This window comes from Taudactylus pleione, unplaced genomic scaffold, assembly GCF_031769625.1.
Source record: "Taudactylus pleione unplaced genomic scaffold, aTauple2 ptg000157l, whole genome shotgun sequence".
In the NCBI taxonomy this organism is placed as follows: Eukaryota; Metazoa; Chordata; class Amphibia; order Anura; family Myobatrachidae; genus Taudactylus; species Taudactylus pleione.
The window spans coordinates 1,507,181-1,533,638 of record NW_028284559.1 but is presented as its reverse complement, the minus strand read 5'-3'; the positions used below and the strand labels follow the sequence as shown (position 1 = coordinate 1,533,638).

The 26,458-nt window shown below is 46.1% G+C and overlaps 1 protein-coding gene across 9 annotated transcripts in view; it reads right to left on the bottom strand.

Moving 5' to 3' along the window:
* Window positions 1-26,458, bottom strand: part of KCNMA1 (potassium calcium-activated channel subfamily M alpha 1) — a 636,705-nt gene that overhangs the window by 42,305 nt on the left and 567,942 nt on the right. For all 9 annotated transcript variants that reach the window (XM_088474944.1, XM_088474945.1, XM_088474948.1 and 6 more), the window contains one exon: window positions 5,798-5,911. In XM_088474944.1, the coding sequence (XP_088331070.1) occupies window positions 5,798-5,911 (114 nt within the window). The remainder of the gene's footprint in view (window positions 1-5,797; window positions 5,912-26,458) is intronic.

The window sequence follows — 26,458 nt, the reverse complement described above, 5'->3', positions numbered from 1 at the left end:
CCTCTCGCTAGCGGCAGTACGCTCGTTCCGAGCGATGTTCGCACATCTGCGCATGCGTACGGATCGTTATACGCATGCGCGAACCAGTCAGTGCGGCCGAAATTCATGTGCTCGCAATATAGCGAATGCCTGCTATTTTGAGTGACAGAATGAGGCGTATGTGGGTGGTAACAGGGGAAGGTGCTTGAAAATGGGGAGTGGAAATCCGAACGCAGGCGTGCTTAAAGGTCAAAACGGGCGTTTTATGGGTGTGCATAATTAACACAGCGGCGTCATTGACCACATCACTGGGTTATTTTATAGCCAGAACTGCTCGCAAGATTGTGGTAGCAAAAACCAACCACAAGAATAGCGAGCAGTTCATACGCTGGTCGATGTACTCGATTAATCTAATAAATAGCGGACATGACGTATGGTGCGAGCGGCCAGGGGGCGTTTTTAACAAATAAACGAGTGTATATTTTGCTCGCTCGCTCAGACTTAGAGGTGTGAACAGACTGCAATTTGCGAACGGATCATTTGAATAGCCACCCCTTGTTTTTGAACGAACGACCGCAAATAGCGAACGGCTCTGAATCAGGCCCTTAGTCTCTAACATACCTTAATAAAGAGGAAGCATCTGATGGCAAAAACCCATCCAGACCTCAGTGACCAAAGTTAATTTCATTGTGTTCACTGGTTGCGCCTCTCATTGAAGCAGCTTTATAATATATCCACAGTGACAAGAAGGTAAAGAAAGAAGTGCTGCTTCTTCTTACCCAACTCTGTAATTATTGCTATGTGAGCTCCACTGTTATTTTCCTGACTGAATGATATGAAAGGCAGCAGTCTGCCAGGCTTAGCTGGATGGTGCAAGTGTTAGAAAGGGACAAGGCAGGAAAGGATCAAAGAGAAAAGATAGAGAGCGGGTAAGGCAAGAAGGCAGCTCAATGAGTGTGCAGATGAATGGAGAACACACACACGGGAATTCTGTACAACTGGAAAATACAAAAAAGTGAAAGTTACTTGTCCTTAAAATGATGGTACATAATCTTCATATTGTATCAGAGAATATATCACCACTTCTTAGTTATAATCTGAGGATTAAGGTGGTGATTTTACATACAATATGGAGTTATGGATTTCATTACCCTCACTTCTTACCCATGGGGTAATACCACATGAAAAAAACTATATAAATTGGTTATAAACAGGGGCGTAACTAAAGTGTACTCAGCAACACAACATTTTTATGGGCCTGAAGCTGCTAGCAACTCTGTGTAGTATGTGGCACTGTCATAGGAATATAACAGGCAGGATTATATGAGTATACAGTATAGACAGATGCAAACAAATTGACATAGGATGAGGATACTGCAGTCCGGATGTGCGGAGTTCCGGACTACCCATGTTGTGCTGGCTACCATGTCCATTGCACATGGGCACAAACACACCGGCAAACCCGCGCATGAGCAAAAACACTGGCCTCTAGGGATTGCATTGGCTGCAGCCCCTAGAAGTCGGGTAGGGCAGACAGAAAGACAGGGAAGTTTGATTTCCACTGGAAGCACTCTATCTAGTAATCATGTTCCAGAATGGCAGTCCCAGGGGGGGAAAATAACTCGCCCCCTGGGACTGCCTGCCCTGTGTGTGATTAGCAGATTGTGCACTGGCGCTGACATCCCATACGAGGCACTAACTGCAACTGGCTCACTGGAGGTGGCATATGTTACTGGTGGGGCTGCAGCCCCTAGGTAAAAATCTGCCACTGCTTACATCCCACACAATACATAATTAAATAACAAAACATGAGGAGAGAGGGCTCTGCTCCAAAATTTGGAGTTAGGAAGTGTGGTAGGCTTCAGTGAACAGTGAGTATTTAGGGCACATTTAAAGGCAGGGAGGCTAGGCGAAAGTCTGATTTTTCATGGGAGGGCATTCCAGAGGCTGGGAGGAGCACGAGAAGCAGAAGGTGAGAGATGGGAAGTGATCAAGGAGGAGGACAAGAAAAGGTCTTGGCTGAGCAGACCGGGCGAGAGGGAGTATGATAGAGGGTGGCAAATGAGGTGGGCTGGTGTTGAAGAGGGGTGAGGCAAGAAAAAAGTCACAGGGCAGTTTCCCAAACTCCAATATTACAGTCCAGGTTTTAAGGTTATCCATGCTTGTGCACAGGAGGTTTAATTAGTACTTCAGTCAATTTGATTTAATCATCTGGGCTCAAACATGAATACCCTTAAAGACTGGACTGTATTGGGGAGGTTTGTGAAACTCTGCCATAGAGGATAAGCTTTCAGAACTCAAAGCAGGAGATAAAGGCATGCATGATCATTTTGGTGGCTTCCAGAATGAGAAACGATTATGAGAGATGTGGGGGGTGGAGAGGAGGATGACACCTGGACAGTGGACGGCAAATGGGGGAGAGGGAGGTGTTGTCAATGGAGAGGGAGATTGGTGGAAGAGAGAGAAGAATTTGGAGGGGGGGGGCAATTAATTCAGTTTTAGAGCATTTAAGCTTCAAGTACCATTTATGACATCCAATAGGAGATGGTCAACAGACAGATGAAGATACAGCAGAGGACAGAGGGTGAAAGCTCAGGGGTGGAGATGTAAAGATGGGTGTCATCAGCGTATAGATGGTATTGGAGGCCAATGGAGATGAAGAGCACTCTGAATGAAGAGTTGTAGAGAGACAAAAGAACAGGACTAAGGACAAAACTTTGGGGATAATAAAAAAGAATGCGGAGAGGTGGCTAGGTGGAGATGAAAAAGCCCTCTGTAGGGGAGCGCAGCTGGAAAGGCGGTGTAATGGAGCACAGCCATGTTTCTGTGATGGCAAGAAGGTAAAAGGAGTTTGAGATGAAGAGGTTATGGATGGAGGTCAGTTTGTTGAAAACTGCCTTGGCATTCCAGACAAAAGTGTAGGTAAGGGAGGGAAGTGAAATCGATGAGGCTAGAAGGGTTGCAGGCACAGGGTAGAGGTATGTTTGGCCTAGCTTACAATTAACCTCCTTCCTCGGCCTTCCTGCATCCTGACAATTTTTCACAAATAATATTTTCAATTTTGCACAATCAAATTGAACAAATGAACAATAATGTATTCTCAAAATATGCTGCCTAAATAAAAGCAGCACTGAGGGGTCCATCAATTCTTATGTTTTCCTAATAGTCTTTGGCCCCATCAGTTACATGGCCTACTATGGCTATTGTTACTCCCTTGGTTATAAAATGGTATATTATATATGTGTGTGTTAATTGTGTATACACTTCTTGGTGGCCACATTCTTAGGTACATCTGCATCTAATCAACCAATCACGAGACAGCAACTCAGTGCATGAAAGCATGCACACATGGTGAAGAGGTTCAAGTTGTTCTTAACTGTCAGCGTCGTATGTGATGCGACCGCAGCCAGCAGTGCTTCAGCTCGCAATGTCGCATCACATGCGACCCTGCTGCCACCACGCTTCCCCTGTATTCTGCAGAGGAGAACCGTTCTGACTTGTGCAGAACTGATCTCCGACTCCCTGGAATGCTGTGGCGCATGTGTTGGGGATCACACTGCGAGGAGGGGAACTAAGGGCCTGATTCAGACCCACTCGCGAGTGGCTGTCCGCTCGCAAGTGGGTCGATGGTCTGCGCATGCGCACGACGGAGGGAGCTCCGTCGTGCGCATGCGCGAGACGCGATGAGCGAAGGACTTTCCTTCGCTCGTAGTGTCTGATCAAAGGGGGCGTGCTGTCGATGTTGATTGACAGCACGCCCCCTTTGGTGGGCGTGCCGGGGGCGTGCCTCCCAGACGGAGGCGTTCCCAAGGGAACGCCTACCGTCAGAAGCCGGCCCCACTGACATCACTAGTGATGTCAGTGGGAGTGATTTTGGCTCTGATAAGAGCCAAAATCACTCCGGGGCTTGCGGTTGAGAAACTCAACCGCAGGCTTCTGCACGCAGTGGCGATGGTCAAGACCATCGCGACCATCATCCTGCACGCTCGTATATGCTGTGGGTGGTGACCCACAGTATACGAGCGTCCAGGAGGATGCTCCATATTTATGGAGGTGGGCCCTGATTCAGAGCGAGCGCTCTGGTCAGAGCGTCCGGCTCTGAATCAGGGCCTAAGTTCCCCTCCAAGCACTTTTTGGCTGATCTGTGTGTGCACTTGCAGTCCCCCGCTGACACACTCACCGTTGTACTCTGCTTATGGTGGAGGGAGGTGTATGCCCATGGGAGGGGGGGGGGGGGAGATCTAACATCAGTGGGGGTGAGAGGGGGGCACTAATAAAGAGTAATACGACTTTGGAAAGGGGGTAAAATACAAAACTAATTAAAATGGCCACTGAGGATGGGGGGCAAAGAGGAGGGGTCTTTTACAAGGGGGTATTATTAGGAATTATGACCCCTGGGGGGGGTCTATTGCTAGGTAGTTATTTTATAATGGGAGCCTATGGACACGCAGGGATAGGGGGATTTGCAAAACCCCCTATATATACTTTGTTTTAAATAATATATTTAAATATATGATTCAAAATTATTTTTTAACTTTATTAAATAATTTAAAAAAAACGACAACTTCTGAGCAATTTTCTGGGAATTAAATCGTCAGTTAAGTGGTTAAAAGCAAACAGCAGACTGGGAAAGAAATTATATTGAAATGACTTTGCCTGTGGAATGATTGTTGGTACCAGAGTTGATCAGAAACTACTGATCTCGTAGGAATTTCATGTACAACAGACTACAGAGAAAGAATAGTGCACAAAATGATTGTGAGCAGCAGTTTTCTGTGGTTGAAAACTCATTGTTGATAACAGTTTGTTAATTCTCAGTGGAGAATGGCCAGACTGGTTTAAGTTGACAGGAAGACAACAGTAATTTAAATAACCATGTAGTGGTATGCTGTAAAACCACAATAGGCTTAGCTAAGAGCAGGAAAATGACACTACACTGGGCACAGGCTCACCAAAACCTGACAGTTTATAATTGGACAATTGCTGTCAGCTCTTAAGAAGTTCAGGCACCAATGACTTTCACAGCACCAGATATCAATCCAATGGCGCACCTTTGGGAATGTGGTGGAAAAAGAGATTATCAACAAGGGCGTGCAGCCGACAAATCTGCAGCAATTTTGTGATGTCAACACGGATCTGAATCTCTAATGAATTCTTCCAATTCTTTGTTGAATTAACAAAGAAATAAGGTTACACTAGATGCAATAGTCCTATCCAGTACTAGGAGGTATGCCTAAGGTAGAAGGTACTAGAAGGTATGCCTAAGGTAGAAGGTACTAGAAGGTATGCCTAAGGTAGAAGGTACTAGAAGGTATGCCTAAGGTAGAAGGTACTAGGAGGTATGCCTAAGGTAGAAGGTACTAGAAGGTATGCCTAAGGTAGAAGGTACTAGAAGGTATGCCTAAGGTAGAAGGTATGCCTAAGGTAGAAGGTACTAGGAGGTATGCCTAAGGTAGAAGGTACTAGAAGGTATGCCTAAGGTAGAAGGTACTAGAAGGTATGCCTAAGGTAGAAGGTACTAGGAGGTATGCCTAAGGTAGAAGGTACTAGAAGGTAAGAAAGTGGACAGTGAGTAAGTGTAAATATATATACACACACACACACATATACCACACATTACACAAAATTGGTGTTATATCAGATATCCAGGTAACTTTTTTCCTCAGTATGTTTCTAGCAGATTTACTTTGTTGCTCTATTTGTATTGTTAAAAGTATTAATATAAACTTCACATGTATATTAGTTTTTTTAAAACCAGAATTTCTAAAATTCATGCTAAATCTCTGTACCAGTCAATGTAAATAACAGTGTTGTTTACCAAGCTCAGTAATGATGGGAATGTTGGCTCCTGTGGTAATAGATGGCTGCCTTGCTAGACCATGTACTGGACTGTTATCAGGGGAAGATCGATCCATCCCAGGTGGTGTAAAACCTTGAAAGGAAAATGAAACACATTTACAATAGTCACATAGGAAAGATCTTCAGTTTTATCAAATTTATTTTGTACATGTTTTAATAAAGCAATGCTGCACATTTCTTACAGTATATGTGTGGTTATTCACGTGTCCCACATTTGGAATCCTCTAGGCCAGTGGTTCCCAAACTGGGTTCTGTGGCACCTTGGGGTGTCTTGGGATACTTGCAAGGGAGCTTCAGGTTGGTGGTCCAGAACCAATTCAAAATATTTATGGTCAATGTGATAGGAAAAACCAGCGCTGATGGCTCCCAATCATAAAATATGTGGACAAAGAGAGCATAACCCTGTTCACCACCACATAACTGAGTCTAAGAGTAACAGGTAAACACAATTTATTAAATTTTTACTAAATTTCTCAATAAGAAACTTTTGGCCTAGGGGTGCCATGGAAAAAGTGCTGATACTCTAGGGCGCCGAGATTCAAGAAAGTTTGGGAACCACTGCACTAGGCACTGTGGCTTGTAGTATTATGTAGTGTAAGCAATGTTGGCACTCCAGCTGCTGTGGAACTACACATCCCAGCATGCCATGCCACAGTTTTACTGTTCGGGAATACTAAAAATGTGGCAGGGCATGCTGGTATGTGTAGTCCAAACAGCACATGGAGTGCCACATGTTGCCTACCCCTGATGTAGTGGATAAAGATGGATAATGGACAGCCGTTACAATGCTTATTAAAAATGAAAAAAAAAAAAATGAAATGGCCAGGACACACATTACTAGAAAATATGAGATATGGTAAGAACTTACCCTTGTTATCTCTATTTCTACGAAGTCCATAGGGTTCCACAGGATACCTTGGGGTATAGGTGTGACGTCAGTCGCTGGGCACCATAGAGTTCAGCTTTTCAGCCTCCCAGGATGCACTAGGGTCCCCCTCCTATACCCCGCCCCCGAGCCAAGGCACCTCAGTTAGTTATCAAGCCATAGGCCGGAGGAGGAGAAGGAAGAGAGAGAAAAAAAGATCTGGACACATACAAGAATCACATTCTCACCAGAGGGAGACGGAAAACCGGTGACCAGAGCAAAGCCCATCTGCAGCACAGGTGCGACAGGGCGGGAGTCCTGTGGAACCCTATGGACTTTGTAGAAATAGAGATAACAAGAGTTCTTACCATATCTCATATTTTCTACTTCAGGGTCCATAGGGTATCCACAGGATACCTTGGGGATGTCCCAAAGCAGTATCCTTTAAGGGTGGGGACGCTCCTGTGCAGAAAGGAGAATCCGCCGCCCGAAGGAAGCATCCTGAGAGGCGAAGGTGTCAAACCTGTAATACCTCACGAAGGTATGGACAGAGGACCACGTAGCAGCCTTGCAGATCTGAACTGCTGAGGCACCACGTCGAGCTGCCCAGGAAGGACCCACAGACCTAGTGGAATGAGCCTTCAGAGAAGTAGGCCTTCATGAAGATAAGCTTCAGAAATAGCCATACGGATCCAGGCTGCCAAAGTTTGCTTTGAAGCAGGCCAACCCTTTTTACGGAAGCCATAGAGGACAAACAAAGCGTCCGACTTCCTAAACGAAGAAGTGCGGTCAACATAAGTCCTTAAGGCCCGCACAACATCCAAAGAGGCCTCACCCACGGAAAGACCCGGTGAGTTAAAGGCCGGAACAACTATTTCCTCGTTAACATGAAACTGGGAAACAACTTTGGGAAGAAACTCGGGCCGAGTGCGGAGCACTGCCCTGTTCCCATGAAAAACCAAGAAAGGGGGTCTACAAGAAAGAGCCCCTAACTCAGAAACACGTCTGGCCGAAGCAATGGCCAGAAGGAAAACAGTCTTAGCTGTTAGCCATTTAAGATCCACTGAGCCCAGCGGTTCAAACGGCGGTCCTTGGAGAGCCCTCAGGACCACAGCCAAATCCCAAGGCGCCACAGGTGGAACAAAGGGCGGCTGAATGCGGAGAACACCTTGCATAAAGGTGCGCACATCCGGGATTGTAGAAATCCTACGGTGAAACCAGACAGATAGGGCCGAAACCTGTACCTTCAAAGAAGCAAGGCGAAGCCCATGATCTAGTCCCGCTTGCAGGAAGGCGAGAATCCGAGACAGACGAAACTCCCGCGGTGCATAACCTCTCGGTCGACACCACTGGAAGAACGTATGCCACACGCGATGGTATATCCTCGCGGAAGACGGTTTCCGAGCTCGTAACATGGTACGCACCACAGAGCTGGAAAACCCCCGGGACCTCAGCATGGCCGTCTCAACAGCCACGCCGTCAAAGACAGCCGAGTCAGATCCGGGTGAAGGCAAGGAACCTGAGACAGAAGGTCCGGTCGTAGCGGCAACCGCAGAGGACTGTCCACGGACAGACCCTGAAGGTCTGAGAACCAGTGCCGTCTGGGCCACGTGGGAGCTATCAACAGGAGCGTCCCTCCTTCCTGTTTGAATTTCCGGATTACCCGTGGAAGAAGGGAGACCGGAGGGAACAGGTATGCGAACCGGAACGTTCACCGGACGGACAGAGCATCCACCAGAGTCGCCCCTTCGTCTCTTGTGCGAGACCCGTACACCGGCAACTTGTTGTTGTGCAGGGACGCCATGAGGTCGATTTCTGGAAGACCCCACCTGTCCACCAGTAGTTGAAAAACGTCCGGGTGCAGGGACCATTCCCCCGGATGAACGTCCTGGCGACTTAGAAAGTCCGCCTCCCAATTTAGCACTCCCGGGATGAAGACCGCTGATATGGCCGGAAGATTGCGCTCCGCCCAAACCAGGATCCGAGAGACCTCTACGAGAGCCGCCCGACTGCGAGTTCCTCCTTGCCTGTTTATGTAGGCCACGGTGGTAGCGTTGTCCGACTGGACCTGCACCGGGTGACCCTGGAGAAACCGCTGTGCCTGCTGGAGAGCATTGAAGACCGCACGGAGTTCCAAGATATTTATTGGAAGCTCCGCTTCTGTCGGCGTCCACCTGCCCTGGAACAAGTGTGGACCCGAAACTGCTCCCCAGCCCCGAAGACTGGCGTCCGTTGTCAACAGGACCCAATTTGGAACCCAGAACGGACGTCCCTTGTTGAGGTGGGTCGTCTGTAACCACCACGCAAGGGACAGGCGAACCTCCGGGGTGAGCACAATCGTCTGGGACTTCAGAGACTGAGGCAGCCCGTTCCACTTGGACAGGATCAGGTGCTGCAGAGGTCTGGAGTGAAACTGGGCGTATTCCACCATGTCGAACACCGACACCATGGAGCCCAGTAACCTCATCGCCGAGTGTAAGGACACCCGGCGGCTGTGCAGACAACTGCGCACCCTTGACTGTAAAGCAGAGATCTTGTCCTCCGTCACGAAGATCCTTTGCTGTCCCGAGTCCAATAAGGCTCCAAGATGCAGAATCCTCCGAGACGGGATTAGAGTGGACTTCTGCCAGTTGATTAACCAGCCGTGCCGTTGCAGCAGTGCAATGGTCAGGTCCAAGTGGCGTAACAGGAGCTCTGGAGATCCTGCCACCAATAACAGGTCGTCCAAGTACGGCAACATGCGGACTCCCTGCAGCCGCAGGGAAGCCGCCATGAACGCCATCACCTTGGTGAAAACACGTGGTGCTGTCGCCAGGCCAAAAGGTAACGCCCGAAACTGGAAGTGGTCGCTGCGGATTGCAAACCTGAGGAACTGTTGATGGCGCAAAAGAATAGGGACATGCAGGTAAGCGTCCTGTATGTCCAATGACACCATGTAGTCCCCAGGTTCCAGCGCCAGAATGATGGACCGTAGGGTCTCCATCCGAAACTTCGGGACCCGCAAAGACTTGTTGAGTGCTTTGAGGTTGAGAATCGGACGATATGACCCATTGGGTTTCTGTACCAAAAATAGATTTGAATAGAAACCCTGGCCCCTCTGGGAGAATGGAACAGGCACTATAACTCCAGCCTGGAGCATAGTGTGCAATACCTTCCGCAGCTCCGTAGCCTTGTTCCGGTCTGATGGCAGACCCGTGGTGAAGAATCGAGCCAGGGGTCTGTGCCGGAAGGAGAGGGCGTATCCGTGGGAAACCACCTCCAGAACCCAAGTGTCTGTCGTAGTGGTCGACCAACACTGGGCGAACTGTAGCAGGCAGCCTCCCACCCTGGGATCCCCCAAAGGGAGGCCCGGACCGTCAGGCCGCAGGCTTGTCATCTGGCTTGGGGGCCGGACGTCTGGTACTCCATGCCTGCTTCCGGGGCTTGGCCGATTTCTTAGGACCAGCCTGTCGAGGAAACGACTGTGGTTTGGGCCTGCCCTGGGCCCTAGATGACCGAAAGGACGATGGTCCAGAACCAGAAGGAGCAGCGGCCGACGGGAGACAAGCCGATTTGGCTGCCGCCAGCGTGGCCACAATCTTATCCAGACCCGGACCGAAGAGAACTTCTCCGGTAAACGGCAACACCTCCAGACCCTTTTTGGAATCTGCGTCCGCCTTCCAGGATCGCAGCCACAAGGTGCGACGAGCAGCTACCGCTGCTGAAGAAATCCTAGACACCAGAGTACTAATGTCTAGGGCTGCCTCGTTGATGTAGGTGGCCGAATCACAGAGATTGCCAATCAACTCCGCCTGTTCGGCCGGACAGTCAGAATCAAAAGAAGCCTCTAATGAATCCGCCCAGCGCTCCATCGCTCTGGCAATCCAGCAAATGGCCATAGCCGGCCGTGCTGCCCCCCCCGCAAGGGAATAAGCGGACTTCAGGCAGATTTTCACCTTGCGGTCCGTAGCATCCTTAAGGGAGGACATGGATGGCATCGGCAATGTGGCACTACGGACAAGACGGGTCACGTGAGAATCCACCTGTGGAGGGGATTCCCACTTTGCAAAATAATTATCCGCGAACGGATAAGCCACCGCCAGGCGTCTCTGCGGCTGGTATCTTTTGCCAGGCTGTTTCCACGCCTCCTCTAAATGGTCCACCAACTGACCCGAAAGAGGAAAGACTGTGGCATCGCCCTTCACATCCTTGAAAAAGGCATACTTAGATTTAGCCGCTGGGGGAACTTCGTCCTCAATCACCAAGGCTGTGCGGACCGCCCGAATAAGTCCAGGAATATATACTTTGGATTTAGCATCAGCGTCTTTAGTATGGAGAGGTTCCTGATCGTAAGGATCCAGAATCTCCCCATCATCAGACGTCCCCTCGTCATCCTCATAAGGAGCCGACAGAGACGCCACCGGCCGTTTATGCGGCCGCATCACAGACTCCCCTTGCAACACATCCGACAAGTGCTGTACAGAACTCGTCAGGGAGTTAACCCACGCTGGCTCCTGAGAAACCGGGAGCGGGGAAATAGGGAGACTGTGGGGCACCACCAATTGTCGTGGGAAACCCTGCATGGGTGACGACACCACTGACTGCTGGGATAAACCCATCGGTGACAGTTTAGAGAAAAGTTACAGGCAGCAGCGCTAGCACAGTCACATACAATGCAAAGAAAATCAATTCCTGCACTAACAGCACTGATCACTGAACTACGCAGACACAGGGCCTGGTAGGACACAGCGCTGCATACACAGACCTGACCACAGCGGAGGAGAGGTATGCGGGGGGACCCAGACCACGATGCTTCCGTCCAGCGCTTCCAGCAGCGTTCACCATGCGTTCTGGAGAAGATGGCCGCCGAGGAGCAGAGAGGAGGCTGGCCTGGGGGAGGAGCGCTGCCACAGGACCAGTCGGCAGCATGCAGAGAGGGCTGTGTGCAGCGGGGGAGGCGCCGGCTGTGAGACAGGGATGGCGCGCTCCCCTGGCATGCATTTAACCCCTGGGACGCCACAGCGCTACCGCTCTGCTGCGGTCCGCTGTCCCAGGGGGTAGTGGAAAGCGCAGGTTGGTCGCCTGGCTCCACGCTGCAGCCAGTCCCCAGGGAGCCCCCTGCCTGGGGACTTAGGACCATGTGACCAGCGGGGACCCACCGCGGGACCCCGCTGCTTACCTTTGTCCCCCTTGGATCTGGCCATGGTCCGGAACATCTGGGGTCACCGCTAGCTGTGACCCCAGATGCTCACCAGCATCCCCGGATCGGTACCGGCGTTCTGGTACCGGCGGGGGTGTAGGGAAGACAGCATGGACGTCAGGACTGACTGTCCATGCTGTACATCCAGATGTGCAGCCACAACTGCACTGAAGAAAGCTTCCGGGGCTCTTCTAGCCCCCACTCCGACAGGTGCACCCGACGCCGGCCAGGCACCAAACTAAACTGGGGTGCCTTGGCTCGGGGGCGGGGTATAGGAGGGGGACCCTAGTGCATCCTGGGAGGCTGAAAAGCTTAACTCTATTGTGCCCAGCGACTGACGTCACACCTATACCCCAAGGTATCCTGTGGATACCCTATGGACCCTGAAGTAGAAACAAGCTTATTTTATTGGGTTTCTTACAAACTAATATTATGTTTCCTGTTCATAAACCTGCTAATGAGATATATACTGTATATATATCTGTATCATCAGTCTATGGGCCCGATTCAGAGGTGCACACAGTCACTGCCGCAGCTCCACAAGCAGACATATACATATGCTAGTTTCAGCCATCCCCTTGTGTACTAGCATGCTCCCATGCTAACCCTGAGACACCCACTTTCAGTGCCCATGTACGCTGCAACATCGCCGGTGGTTCTGGACAATCCCCCGTCAGCCCAATCTTCGCGTGCACCATTGACACTTGGACCAGATGCAGTGTCTCTCTCCATCTGAACAAGGTCTCTGTGACTGCGGCATTGCACATAAAAATACAGCGGCTTTTACTGACACATCCACGCAACAGATTTTTGTTTTGCACCCACTTCAGGTCACCTCCCAGGAATACCCATGGGTTTGCCTCGCCAGGCAGTTTTCAACAGCGGTGTAAAGATTTTCAGACTATTTTGCATAGGTGCGGTAACAAATTGGTTTGGATCTTCCCGCTATGTTTGGATCTCAGAATGAAGCAGAAGGTCATCTTTCATGCACATCTCAGCACAGATATCTGTGAAAGAATGATATCTTGTCTCATTCTGCGATCCAAACTTGGCGGGAAGATTCAAGCCAAAACCGAACCTCTTATATATGTAATTTAGAATGTGAAAAGCAAGTTTGTGACCATTGCTAGTATTTGCTGGGAGTATTACTTCTACTCCATGTACATGGCAGATATGGAGCAAATGCATGTTTACTTATTTATATTGTATGTATATGCATTACATCATGTCTAAACACGTCCTTTTCCTCCATCTGATGCATTTTGACAAAAGATCTGCAAAATGATCAACTGCATGAAGAAACAATCATACATACTGTACTTTAGACAGCTGTTATTTATAAAAACTGAATGTGATCAACCCTCAATTATATTTATACAGACTACAGATAGATACACATGACTTTCTCTTGCAAACAGCTTTGCTTTTCCCATTTCCTATCCATGATGGACAAAGGGAATTTTTGCAACAATTGTTAAAGAAAAAAAAAATATATATATATATATCATAATTCTTGTATTAAAAGTGGAAGCACTGTATACTGAAATGTTCAACAAATAATTCCCTGGACTAGTCACTTGGTCCTATCAGAGCCAGCTTACTGACTGGGCTACAAGAGAACTGGTACCGTGGCCCCACCAGTTGGCTCTGCAGCTACAGTATGCAGCACACTCACCCTCCTCATTGTGCACTGCGTGTGCTGCCCACTGATATGACAAGGCAGAACATCATTAAGCATTCAGCCAGCGCAGAGTTTGTGCAAACTGCACGGGTGTGATATGTGTTACCGCCGGGCGCATGGCCAGCGGTTCAATTCCCGACAGCGCTGGAAATCCAGATCGTCCTAAAGGTAAGTACTGACTAACCTAACCCTCCTTAGGGGTGCCTAAACCTAACCTCCCCCCTGTGCCTAACCCCCCCTTCACTGCTGCCTAAACCTAAGTCCCCAGGGGGGGTGCCTAACCTCCCCCCGGGGGTGCCTAACCATCCCTCCCCCTAGCCTAACCTCCCGTGGGGGGGGTGCCTAGCCCTAAGTCCCCCCCGGGAGCCCTAGACCTAACCCCCATCCGCTGCGGTGCCCGGCATCCGCTCGAACGGGATGCCAGGTGCCGGTCTCCCGACGTCAGGCAAATGACAGGCGTCTACATTTAGATGCCTGTCATTCTTCCCTAGTCGGGATAAAGCAGTCTGGAAGCCGGCAGTCGGCATTTAGACCGTCAGGTTCCAGACTACATCCCAACTGCACAAGTGTGGGCTGAATAGGAACACAGGTGCCAAACATGGGTGGCCCCATACTTGTCCTACTGAATGAGCATTAATTACTACTGAACATGACCTACAGGATTTAAAAATTGTCATATTAATGTATTACATTTTTGCCGCTGAAGAAGTTCTGAAACATACTTTGTTTAAAGCTGGGTACACACTGGTGCGACCGGCAATCGTTCTGACTTTCCCGACGATTCAGAGTCGGTCGTTGCGGCCGCACGGATATGCATATCCGGCCCGGATATGCAAATGAAGCGCTCGCAAGTTGCGTCGTTAAGATGGGATTGTTAACTGGACGAGCGAGGGGCGGATGCGGCCGCAAGCTGGACGAGCGAGGGGAGGATGCGGCCGTAAGACTACAAATACGCCCTCTTCTCGTTCGCATTACACGTCATCTCCGGGCATATAAGGATTAATCGAGACCATCGGGAACCATTGGAGCTGCTCGTAGAGCTTAAGGTTGACCATACCCTCTCTTAAGCACTACGATCTAGTCAGTGTAAAAACCTCCCATGTCACATGTGCCATGACACTACTTAGTTAATTATGCACTCCCATAAAACACAGTTTGCATAGTCAGGCACGCCTGCGTTCGGATCTCCACTCCCCCGTTCACAAGCACCTTCCCCTGTTACCACCCACAAACGCCTCATCCTGTCACTCAAACTAACGACCTGGCTGTGTTCAAGGAGAGAGAAATTTCTGATCGTAATAGCTAGTTTGCGCACGCGCATTGCGAATTTTACGCATGCGCAGTTTAGCGAACACTGGTGGCGTACAACCGAGCGGCCGCAACGACCGACTCTGAATGAGGTCCTGACTGTACACACTAGAATGACGGAAAGATATATAGTTTTGTCCTTCATTAACATACATTATGTCACATGTGATATCGTCAGGTTTGATGTGCACAACGTCAAACCTGACGATGACACTAGCGACCTCGGGCACGAGGATATTGAGCGTACACTAAGCACTGTAGGTGATTTGTCCTTCTGAAACGGCATATTGGGGCGACATCGCTCCAGTGCGTACCCAGCTTTAGTTGAAAAACATAAATTTTTAAAATATCACTTTATGTACTAATTACAATTAATTTTATTGGTTTAAATGCAACTGCTGTTATTTTGTATATGATACAACATACTTGTTATATTAAACTAAAAAACTTGTAAAGAGTGATTGTTTTATTGCTTTACTTTTAAAAACTTCATAGGGTTTAGGAAAGCAAACATAATGCTGGTTGCCACACTATAATGTACAATAGCACCAGTATATCATTAAAAAAAAGTTTTAATATAAGAACACCTCACAAATGACATAACCTGGGGTACGCAAAAATCTTAAAGCTACACCTAGACTCTATACATATCTACTTTTATTCACTGACAGATCAGAATAAAGCTTTCAGTTCTCAAAAACAAATAGTGACAAGTGTGTGAAGCTGTGCCAAGTATAAGGACCCTGATTTCCCTGCTATGTGACAAGCCTGTACCTCCAGTGAGTGATGGCACATGTATAATGCAGGGCCTTGCACAAACACATCTATCATGAAAAGCTGAATGCTAAAGAGCCCAGCTGGGAGGAGAAATCACAGCCACTCCAATCTCAGGATAGCTAACAAGGATGCAGCATAGTGATGCCATTTAAAGCTGTAAAGCCTTAGTGTCAAAGTGTTGATTTTCATACTGGTGTAGGTCAACTTAAAAAAAAAAGTGTGATGGGTTTATTTTATTTCTATAGATGTATCTATCTACTTAAAAAAAAAGGTCCAAGCACAGAAATAAGACAGAAAAGAATGAGGTGAACGCTAGATTTCTGACATAGTCACAGATTTAAAAAAAAATGGCTCAAAACAGTCTGCAAGACATTGGATGGGTATTCAGCATACTTGAAGAATTGGAAGGGGTGACATTTGTATTTGCTACACAGGAGTCCTCCACAAAGAGCTATGTTTAAAATCATACTGCTCTCTGGTGGCTGCCTCATATTATAACATGTCCATTTTTGGGAGATGTTTGTTGCTTGAAGGAGTTTTTAAATGTTTCAAATTCTTAACGTTCTTAAGCATAATGATACAAGTTTCTTTAGTTAAAAGTGCCTCATGAATCTAACATCTTGACAGACATCTGTTTTCCGGAGATGCAGAGATAAAATATCAAACATTACAATGATCAATCTTATAGCTTTGAAATGGTGGTACAGCAACAGCAGCTCAGTAAATTGCCAAAGAATTCATTGAGTCACTTTTAGGTTTAAAGATTCTAGATTTAGTTCAGGCTCAATTTGTCCACTACAAGGAAAAATAAAATAATATATTGGATGCGGCATTACTAGGGCAAAGCTTCCATACTCCCTGTACTACTGATGAATGCAGTCCTTAAAATCATCTGTAGATATGAGGATTGCACTTTGTACTTACAGTACAGTACTGACTTCAAATACCCGACAGAACAAATATGCATTTGCTGCGTCCAGGCATTTCACATCCATACCATGAGTACCGATAATGCAATCCACATAGTGATCAATAGATCACATAGGGGAAGATGTACTAAGCCTTGGAGAGAGATAAAGTACCCACCAATCAGCTCCTAATGTCTCTTTACAGGCTGTGTTTGAAAAATGACAGGAGCTGATTGGTTGGCACTTTATCTCTCTGGCTTGATACATCTCCTAATTCTGCTACAAGTGTGTTTACACACCGTATTCCCGGAACCTCTGTGTGCCAAATGTCATCATGACTATATTGGTTGTGTTGTTTCATTGTGACTACAGTGAGACGTTTTTCACATTCACTCAATACCCATACTGTACGTCAAATGGCCAAAGATGAATATACGTAAACCAGTAAATTATTAAAATTTATATAAGAGACATGGTTACTTCTAGAAAATTTACTTACTGTAAATGATTTGTCAAAATTAGGCAAGCAAAATAAAGAGAGATGAGTGAATAACCCAATATCCAGCAGTACTGTATATCATCCGCTAGACCATCGTACGACTATCGGATGTGCCCCAGCAACTTTCCCTGGACACTGTTTCTTTTCCATGCTAGCTCTTTCACTTTTTGATACTTTTTACAACTACAAAAATAATTACAGCTTACAAACAAAACAAAAGGCAATAAACAATAATATTCACATATTGATACTTACAGTAGGAAGCAAAACAGTTCTTATTAATGTTTTCTACTGCATTCCCTCACCAGAGGGACAGTCCTATGTATGATATATTATTATTACTTTATATATATATATATATATATATATATATATATTGTATTTGTGGATACAGATTGTGCGCTATAAAATGTTTTACTTTCAACAGAATTCCATTCACTGCTGAAAAATATTTACTTTGTTATGTTATTTCCTTTCCTCTGTGAACATTAACAAAAATCCAGGGAAATGACGTCTCGATGGGTTACCTGATAAAAACTGTAGGCATAATATTTCTAAAGGGTTAACTCCGTCAGAAATGATACATGGGAGTTCTTGCAATTCCCTGTTGCTGCTTATGGGAAAATTATGCAGATTAGAACTTGATTAGGGTGATTTTGTGAGACTCAATTTGGACTTTTAATCTATTAAACTCCAATAAATGAGCCTGTGGAATCGCTCCCCTGTGCCGCAGTAATAACCACCACAGAGAGTTTTTACAAGAAGCGCTCTGTAACCGATAGAGATTGGATCACGTTAATAGTGCCTGAGTGATGTGATTCTGGGAGTTCCACATTGTATGTTCTCCAACATGGTACAAGATAAGCATTGTGCTAGAAGAAGGAAGACTATGGCAATTTAAGTACTATCTCCAATCTTGGTGCATGTTCTCAGTGGGACTGACCTTGTTTGCAAATTATATATGGGGTCCGGGACCTGAGCAAACACTGCACTTGTTTTGGTTTTTGGAAGCAATTAAAGCCCTATAATAAGATACACTAGTCAATTAAGGTAGTGATTAGCAACAAGCTAATGACGCTGGCCTAATGATAATGTCCTTATGCAAGCCTCTGAGGAGTCTGTGGAGAGATGAGGGGCTCTTTCAAGCACAGGCATGTTGTTAATGTGTCTTGAGGTATAGATATGGAAGTGCACAAAGTGTTTTCCGTGTGAGTGCAGATTGTCCTCATTAACAGGCAACGGGTCAGTTATGTCACATCCTGCTGCTGTGTGCACATTACTGTATATGTGGCATTAAATAAAGTGGCAGTCTTTCCTTTTTCCTTAAAAATTGGATAAGCAAAGGACTTGCACTGCCCTAGTGGGCAAATGAGAAACAAATCTATGGTTTAGGCTTTGCAGCACTCTAGAAGGGGGTATTCTAAATGTAAAAGGGTTAGGTGATTTTTTAGTTTTCTAAGTAATTTTGTGCAATTAGTAATCAAACTATATTTAATCACTTTGCTGTGTGGTTCAACTGAGAGATGAAGTCCTGGCAAATAATCTCTCCATAAAAGCTTTTTGGGATGATATATTAATCGCTCGTAAATCTTAGGAAATTCTGGCCATGAAATACAGAACACACCTTACCATGAGGTAAGTACCATAAAAATCACAACTTGCACACATAATGCATGTACAGTGGCCTGTATGTGACTGTTCCTTGTTCACTACAAAACATGCCCCTCTGAATCATTTGTCTGACCTGCCCATCTTACATCCACAATAAAACAATTTCGACCTCTCTCTGATCGCTGCAAAACTATTAAGTAATAACCAGGTGAAGGGAAATGGTTGGCACCTAATGCTGGCCATACAATATACCAGTGGTTCCCAAACTGTGCGCGTAGGCAAATGACAATCGACCATTTGCTCACAAACACTGGAAAATAGCCAAAAAAAGGTCGTTCAGACAAATTGACTAAACACACAAATTTAACCAGTTTGAACAATTTTTTTTGTCCTTTTTTCAGTGTTTAAAACCATATGATGGACTGTCATTTGCTCCCATACATTACCAGGTTTTCATTCCAACCAGCCAGATTGATCAGATATTGTATAGTTGATGGCCAGCTTTAGGATGACCGGTCAGCACAAATTAATTCACTTTAGTACTTCTCTACATTTTTTTCAGAATTTCTCAATAACAAATTTTTGGCTTAGGGGTGACATGAAAACAATGCCGATACTCTAGGGTGCCGTGATTTAAAAAGGTTAGAGAACTACTGCACTATACAATTATCTTTACAGGAAGCAAGAAAAAGTGGTCCCTATATAGGAGTGCATCTATTGCACAGAAATATTTTAAAACAGTGTACTCGCTAACAGTACTCATGCCCGCTGAGAGCCACGGCGGGCCCGGGTAATAGGGGGCATGGCCTAATCACGGGAGGCGTGGCCACGTCCCCTTCCCAAAAAAAAAAAAAAGATATGCAGCGCCGCGAAGCGCTGGGGAGGGGGGCGCTCTGTGCCCCCTCAGCCCTGCTCAAAGCCAGGGGGGCGCGATCAGTGTGATCGCTCCCCCCACAGGCATAGGAGACTGCTGTGGCTGTTGCTCAGCAGCCACGAGCAGACTCCACTGCAGCTCAGCACACGCTGTGTGCTGGGATGCTGTGAGGGAGGGGGAGCGGCGCAAGACCCGGGCCCCCGCCCGGCCCCTCAGGAAGCCCGGGCCCCGGTAATCTGCACCCGCTCCCCCCCGCTCGGCGCCCCTGACAGTGCTGTTAATATACGGGACTAGTTAGACGGTGAATGTAACACCTGAAAGTATATAATATACCATACACTGTGTGAGACTGATATCTGAGCGATGTCAATATATACATTATAGCGGTGGACTAGTACTGCACTATTGATAGATTGCGGCTGTAGCATTTATTCGACAAACAATTTTAATATAGTATAAATAAAGCAGCCTTTTACAAATTAATTAAATTAGTCGTCATACAGAGCTGGTAATGAAAGGGTGTATGCAATCATTCATATAACCAGGGTATAGCTCTCATTTTAAACAAGCTGTCAGTACAAACGGCAGCGTTTAATCAATTAAAATGGTAAATTGAGTTCCCTCATCTAGTATTTTCTATTGTATGAGAGTGAATACATAGATAAATACTGAAACAAGCAATACTGTGAATTTGATAAGTTACACAGAGTTGAATATGTGCAATGATTAAGAAGTTTCAATAATATCTAGATACATTGTTTCAGGAGTTTATGAGCTGGTTCATGAGACCGTGTTTCTCTTTTTATATACATTACTGAAAACCTGTGGGGACATCTGTTATCTAATAAATTCCCTGATACATTATCGCTTCTGTATGTGCAGAGCCAAATACAATTATTGGCAAGATATAAGTGCAGTTTTTCTATATAAGCAACATAACAAATAACGAGACATAGTGACAATCATAGCATTTATTTTACTTATCTATACCCATTTTATTTCGCTGAATTTGTTTAGAATTGTATGTTTATTAGAAAACTTTAATAAAGGTTAAGTTTTAAAATATTTCTATGCAATAGATGCACTCCTATATAGGGACCACTTTTTCTTGCTTCCTGTAATATTAATACTACAGGTCCTGGAGTAGCACCCCATAGTATTACATAGACTCAGTTGAGCTACATATGCAGTAATAAGGGTTATATTGCATAAATTGACAAGTGATATTCTTTCTTTGGTGCGACTTTCTATTGTGTTATTGTAAACTATACAATTATCTGTCAGACATCTGTCCAATCTGGCTGGTTGGAATAAAAACCTGGTAATGTATGGGAGCAAATGACATTCAACCATTTGTCTAAACACTGGAAAACGGACAAAAATGATTGTACACATTTGGTAAAATTAATTTGATTTAAGCAGTTAGATTGAATGACCATTTTTGTCTTTTTTTTTCCAGTGTTTGTGAGCAAGTGGTCAACTGTCATTTGCTCCCATATATTACCAGGTTTTCATTCCAACCAGCCAGATTGGACAGATATCTGACAGAAAATTGTATAGTGTATGCCCAGCATAAGTGATGGACTTGTTAGGACATGGTAGTGACAGATTTGTCAAGAAGAGATGAGCTATTGAGCAAGTCACTTTAGTTTAATTGCCAGCTGTGTCTAATTTGCAATGACAGTCCCAGGTTTTAAAGGTCTGTCACTGTATATGTCTCTATTGCTTAAGGTGCATACACACACAACGATTTTTTTGAACGATTATCGATAACGATATCGTTTATCGTCCACTTTATGAGTTAAAACGATGAACGATTATCGTTCATGCGCGTTCACGTTTGTAATTCAGTCAGACTGACCAACTGAACGATTTTCATTAAGGGAATATGCAAAAATCGTTTGTAGTTCAAAAAAATCGTTCATTACACTTTAAAAAATCTGACGGATAATTTGACAGAAAATCGTTCATAAAATCGTTGGTAACAAAATCGTTGTGTGTGTATGCAGCTTAAGGTGAACAATAAACTATATTGTTAACGATAATCGTTCAAAAAATCGTTGTGTGTGTATGCACCTTTAGTGTTGACCAACTGTACAGTGGGGCAGATGTATGAAGCTCTGGGAAGTGATAAAGTGGAGAGTGATAAACGACCAACCAATCAGCTCACAACTGTCATTTTTTAAACACAGCCTGTAATATGACAGTTGGGAGCTGATTGGTTGGTCGTTTATCACTCTCCACTTTATCACTTCCCAGAACTTCATACATCTGCCCCACTGAGTGCCTCTTATTTTGTGTGCTGGATGCATTTAAGTTTGTTTGCTGTAATCTATTGCAGAGGTTCTCAAACTCGGTCCTCAGGACCCCACAAAAGGAAACGTTTCCAAGTCACCCAGTAGGTGCACAGGTTTACTCATTACTCACTGACACATTTTAAAAGATCCACAGGTGGAGCTAATTATTTCACTTGTGATTCTGTAAGGAGACCTGAAAAAGCTCCCTCCGTCTTGCGCATGCGCATTAGGGCACCAAGTTTGAAAACCTGTGATCTATTGGCATTAATATGTACTGAAGTAGATTATTTAGAATATAAAATTTACATTACAATCTGGTTTAGTAAGCAGATGATGATTGTGGCAGTAGATCTCCTGTGGCACTCAGCATCACAGGAAACAGAGGCCCACATTCAGATCCACTCGCGAGCGGCTGTCCGCTCGCAAGTGGGTCGATGGTCTGCACTGCGCATGCGCACGACGGAGGGAGCTCCGTCGTGCGCATGCGCGAGACGCGACGAGCAAAGGACTTTCCTTCGCTCGTGTCTCATCAAAGGGGGCGTGCTGTCGATGTTGACTGACAGCACGCCCCCTTTGGTGGGCGTGCCTGCCAGACGGAGGCGTTCCCAAGGGAACGCCTACCGTCTGAAGCCGGCCCCACTGACATCACTAGCCAAAATCACACCAGGGCTTGCGGTTGAAAAACTCAACCGCAGGCTGTTGCTCGCAGTGGCGATGGTCGCGATGGTCAAGACCATCGCCACCATCATCCTGCACGCTCGTATATGCTGTGGGTGGTGACCCACAGCTATACGAGCGTCCAGGAGGACGCTCCATATTAATGGAGGTGGGCCCTGATTCAGAGCGAGCGCTCTGGTCAGAGCGTCCGGCTCTGAATCAGGGCCAGAGGCCCTGATTCAGAGCCGGACGCTCTGACAGAGCGCTCACTCTGAATCAGGGCCGTCTCTCTGTTTTTTTTGAGCGGCCTCCTGGCCGCTTGCATAGCTGTGGGTGACCACCCACAGCTATAGGGAGCGGCCAAAAAGATGGTCGCGATGGTCAAGACCATCGCGACCATCGGGCTTGCAATGAGACCCTTGTGGTAGGGTCTCGTCTGCCGCAAGCCCTGGAGTGCTTTCGGCTCTATCAGAGCCGACAGCACTCCCACTGACATCACTTGTAATGTCAGTGGGGCCGGCCCCAGACGGTAGGCGTGGGAACGCCTCTGTCTGGCCAGGCACGCCCACCAAAGGGGGCGTGGTGTCACTCACCATCGACAGCATGTCCCCTTTGTAGCGAGACCCGAAGCGACAGCTTGGCCGTTGCTATCCGGGTCTCGCGCATGCGCACGACGGAGCCGGCTCCCTCATGCGCATGCGCACTGGGCCAAAATCGACCTGCTTGCGAGCGCTCGTGAGTGGGTCTGAATCAGGGCCAGTGGCCCTTATTCAGAGGCGGTCGCAAGAAGCGATCGCTGCCTCTGAATGAGGGCGGCCGCTTCATTTTTTAAGTGCGGCCTCCTGGTCGCTAGCTAAGCTGTGGGTTACCACCCACAGCTTTAGCGACCGACCAGGGTGATAGTCGCGGGGCTTGCGACGAGACCCTAAGGTTGGGTCTCGGCAGCCGCAAGCCCCAGGGAGCTTCCTGCTCTGATCGAGCAGGAAGCTCCCCACTGACATCACTGCTGATGTCAGTGCGGCCGCCCACAAAACGGCATGCGTTCCGTCAGGAACACCTCCGTCTGTGTAGCCACCCCCTCGCCCCGCTTACAAAATGGGGCGAGCTGTCGATCAACATCGACAGCCGGCCCTTTTGTAGTGAGCTCTGGAGCTAGAGCGTTTCTCTCTCGCTCCGGGGGTTGCGCACGCGCAGTGCGGCCGCTGCGCATGCGCAGGGCCTTAACATCGACCCGGTTTTGCGAGCAGGGTCTTAACATGAGACCCAGAGTGTGGTAATAACTTTAAAATGTCAGCAACTATGTTCCAGATTTAATCACAGTGTTACTTGAAACTCTGGAGACCCAAATGAAATTAATTTAAACTAATTAAGTCCTACAAGTTATGGTAATGTTACATTGGAAATGATCAGATCAGATATAATTGGCTCAAGTTTTAATTTATCTGCAAATAATTGTGCTAAATTGTACTCACATATGACTGTGACAGAGAGTAATACAATGGTTTCGGTTACAACAATTTTCTTATTTTTGGAACTATTTGGACAGATTTGGAATTTACAGTGACTTTTACTGCTGTGAAATCTATTACAACAATTTAAAATGATTTTCATTTGCTTCAAATGAACTTGGAATTACTGTATTTACAACTGTGTGGAATGATATTAAATAAATTATTCTTATTTGTACTTGTCTGACCTTAATTGTTTTTATTTATTGCTTTTAACATGGCATAAAACTCCCTTGTGCACAGACATTTACAACCTTTGGTTCTACATGCATATTTGCTCTTTTTATAATGAATTAAACAGCAACAGTATAGATATAATTAACAGGTTGGTTATAATATGTCGACATGATCATAATGTTTACATGGACAATGTCGATATTTCATCATGTAGACAGTGAAGAAATGTTGACATGTTAGAATGTCCCTGGTGGCCAAGCAGTGACTTACCTGCTCCTGACGGCTACAGCGGCGTCTTCTGGGTCCCAACAGTCATGTGACTGTGACTTTCGGGTCAGACCCCCAATACTCTTTTTTTATGGTGAGTATTTCTTTGCTACAGTATCCTTAACCCCTACCTCTCCCTGTAGTGCCTAACCTTAACCTCCCCACCACCCCATGCTCACATTCATTGTGAGATTGATGATGCGGCGCCATCATATCTTTCAACATTGTGGCGTCAACATTGTCAATGTCGACCTTTTAACTACATCCCATAATGAACAGTGTAATCCAGCTGTGCTGCTATGAAGAATGCTATGCAGAAGGACATTCACAGCCTTACTCTGAGTCAAACGCAACTGCTTTGCTCTATGGCCACTGAAGGCTACTTTCTTATGTTAATACAAGAGTCACAGCAAATTTGATAAAGATCACCCGTAGCCATCATCATTATTATCTGCACTTGTACCCAACCCCATGTCTAGTACAGAATATCCTCCTGAAACAGACATCCCATTTCCTTTCGCCTGCTACGATTGAGCGCGGAAGCCGACTTACACGCCCACAAGACGGACCAGTTTGGTGTGCTCGTGTAGTCACTGCCCAATTTCTGACCAGACAAGCCTATTGCACAGAAAGTGTGGTTCCTCATCAGACGAGTGAATCCCTACGCACTAGCTTTCATTGTCTATGTGAGTAGGTATGATTCAGCGCATGCACGGTGGCAGATTTTCTACTTTGGTACATGTGCAGTATGAATCGTCCACATTTCCACTTGTGTCTGACTCTTACCCTAGATAGCAGCTGTATGTGGTGAATTCTCATTATTCTCTGTAAAGCAGTTCCTAATATGATCAGTGCTATATAAGTAAATATATATCCATTTAGTAAGTAGCAGAGGCTTCCAGTACAAAGCTGTGGATTTATAGGTAAAAAACAAGGAGTAGGAGGAATCTACGAGCCTTAAACTTGTTACACACAGTAAGATTATCAGGGGTATTAAATATGAAACGTAAACTTCGCCGTCTATGCGGGTCGAAGCTTTCGCCGCACATGGGAGCTTTTGCCGGCGAAAAAGTATCGGGCGCGCCCCTGATTATACCCGTATTCAATATGAAATCGTCGAAAACGGCATCCGGCGAATGTGAAATCAGGGAAAACTTCGCTGATTTTTGGGGAAATTACCCTAACACCCCCAATAAGATGCTCTGACATGGGGGATCACTCTGGGTACCCCCGATTATCCCTGCTGAAGATTTTTGGGGTCTTTAAACGGGCTCAATAGCTGCTATTTTGGAGATTTGGGAAGGTGGTGAAGAATTGTATTTAGAAGGGTTTTTTTGCAGAAAATAAGTAGTCCCAGCAAATTTGGGGTACTTGAAAATGGGGGTGAGCACATTTAAAAGTTGCTAAAGTGAACTTTTAAAAAACGTGAAAAAAACACCTGCCGCAAACTGCAATGAAAAAAACACCTGGGGCATACTTGGGGACCACCCTAGATTGTAGTTTGCTAGTTTTTAACTTTGTACCCCCCAATTTTTTTTTTCACTCCCAAAATGAAAGTGCTTTTTTTGGGGTCTTCTGAGTTATTTTTTTTAACATTTTTTGACACAGTGTACCTTTTGGGGACTGTCTGAAGGTTGCAGGGTGGTTTCCGAAGTGTTGCACCCCAAAACCCCAATTTCTGCACTGTTTTTCATCACCCATTCCTGGGTGATACTTTTTCGCAGGGTTGAATGCAATATACTTTTCGCACCGGAGAAAAGTTTTCAAATTGAATACGGTGTAAAAGTAAAAGTGGCGAAAATTACATCATCCGAGCGAAAACATCGCAGAAACGGCGTTTTCGCCCCATATTGCATACTCCTATATGTGTCCAATCTGGCTGGTTGGAACGAAAATCTGGTAATGTATGGGAACAGATGACAATCGACTATTTGCTCCCAAATGCCGGAAAACGGACAAAAACTACCATTCTTGACCGTTTAGAGCCACAGGTCTAATTATATAATTAGCCA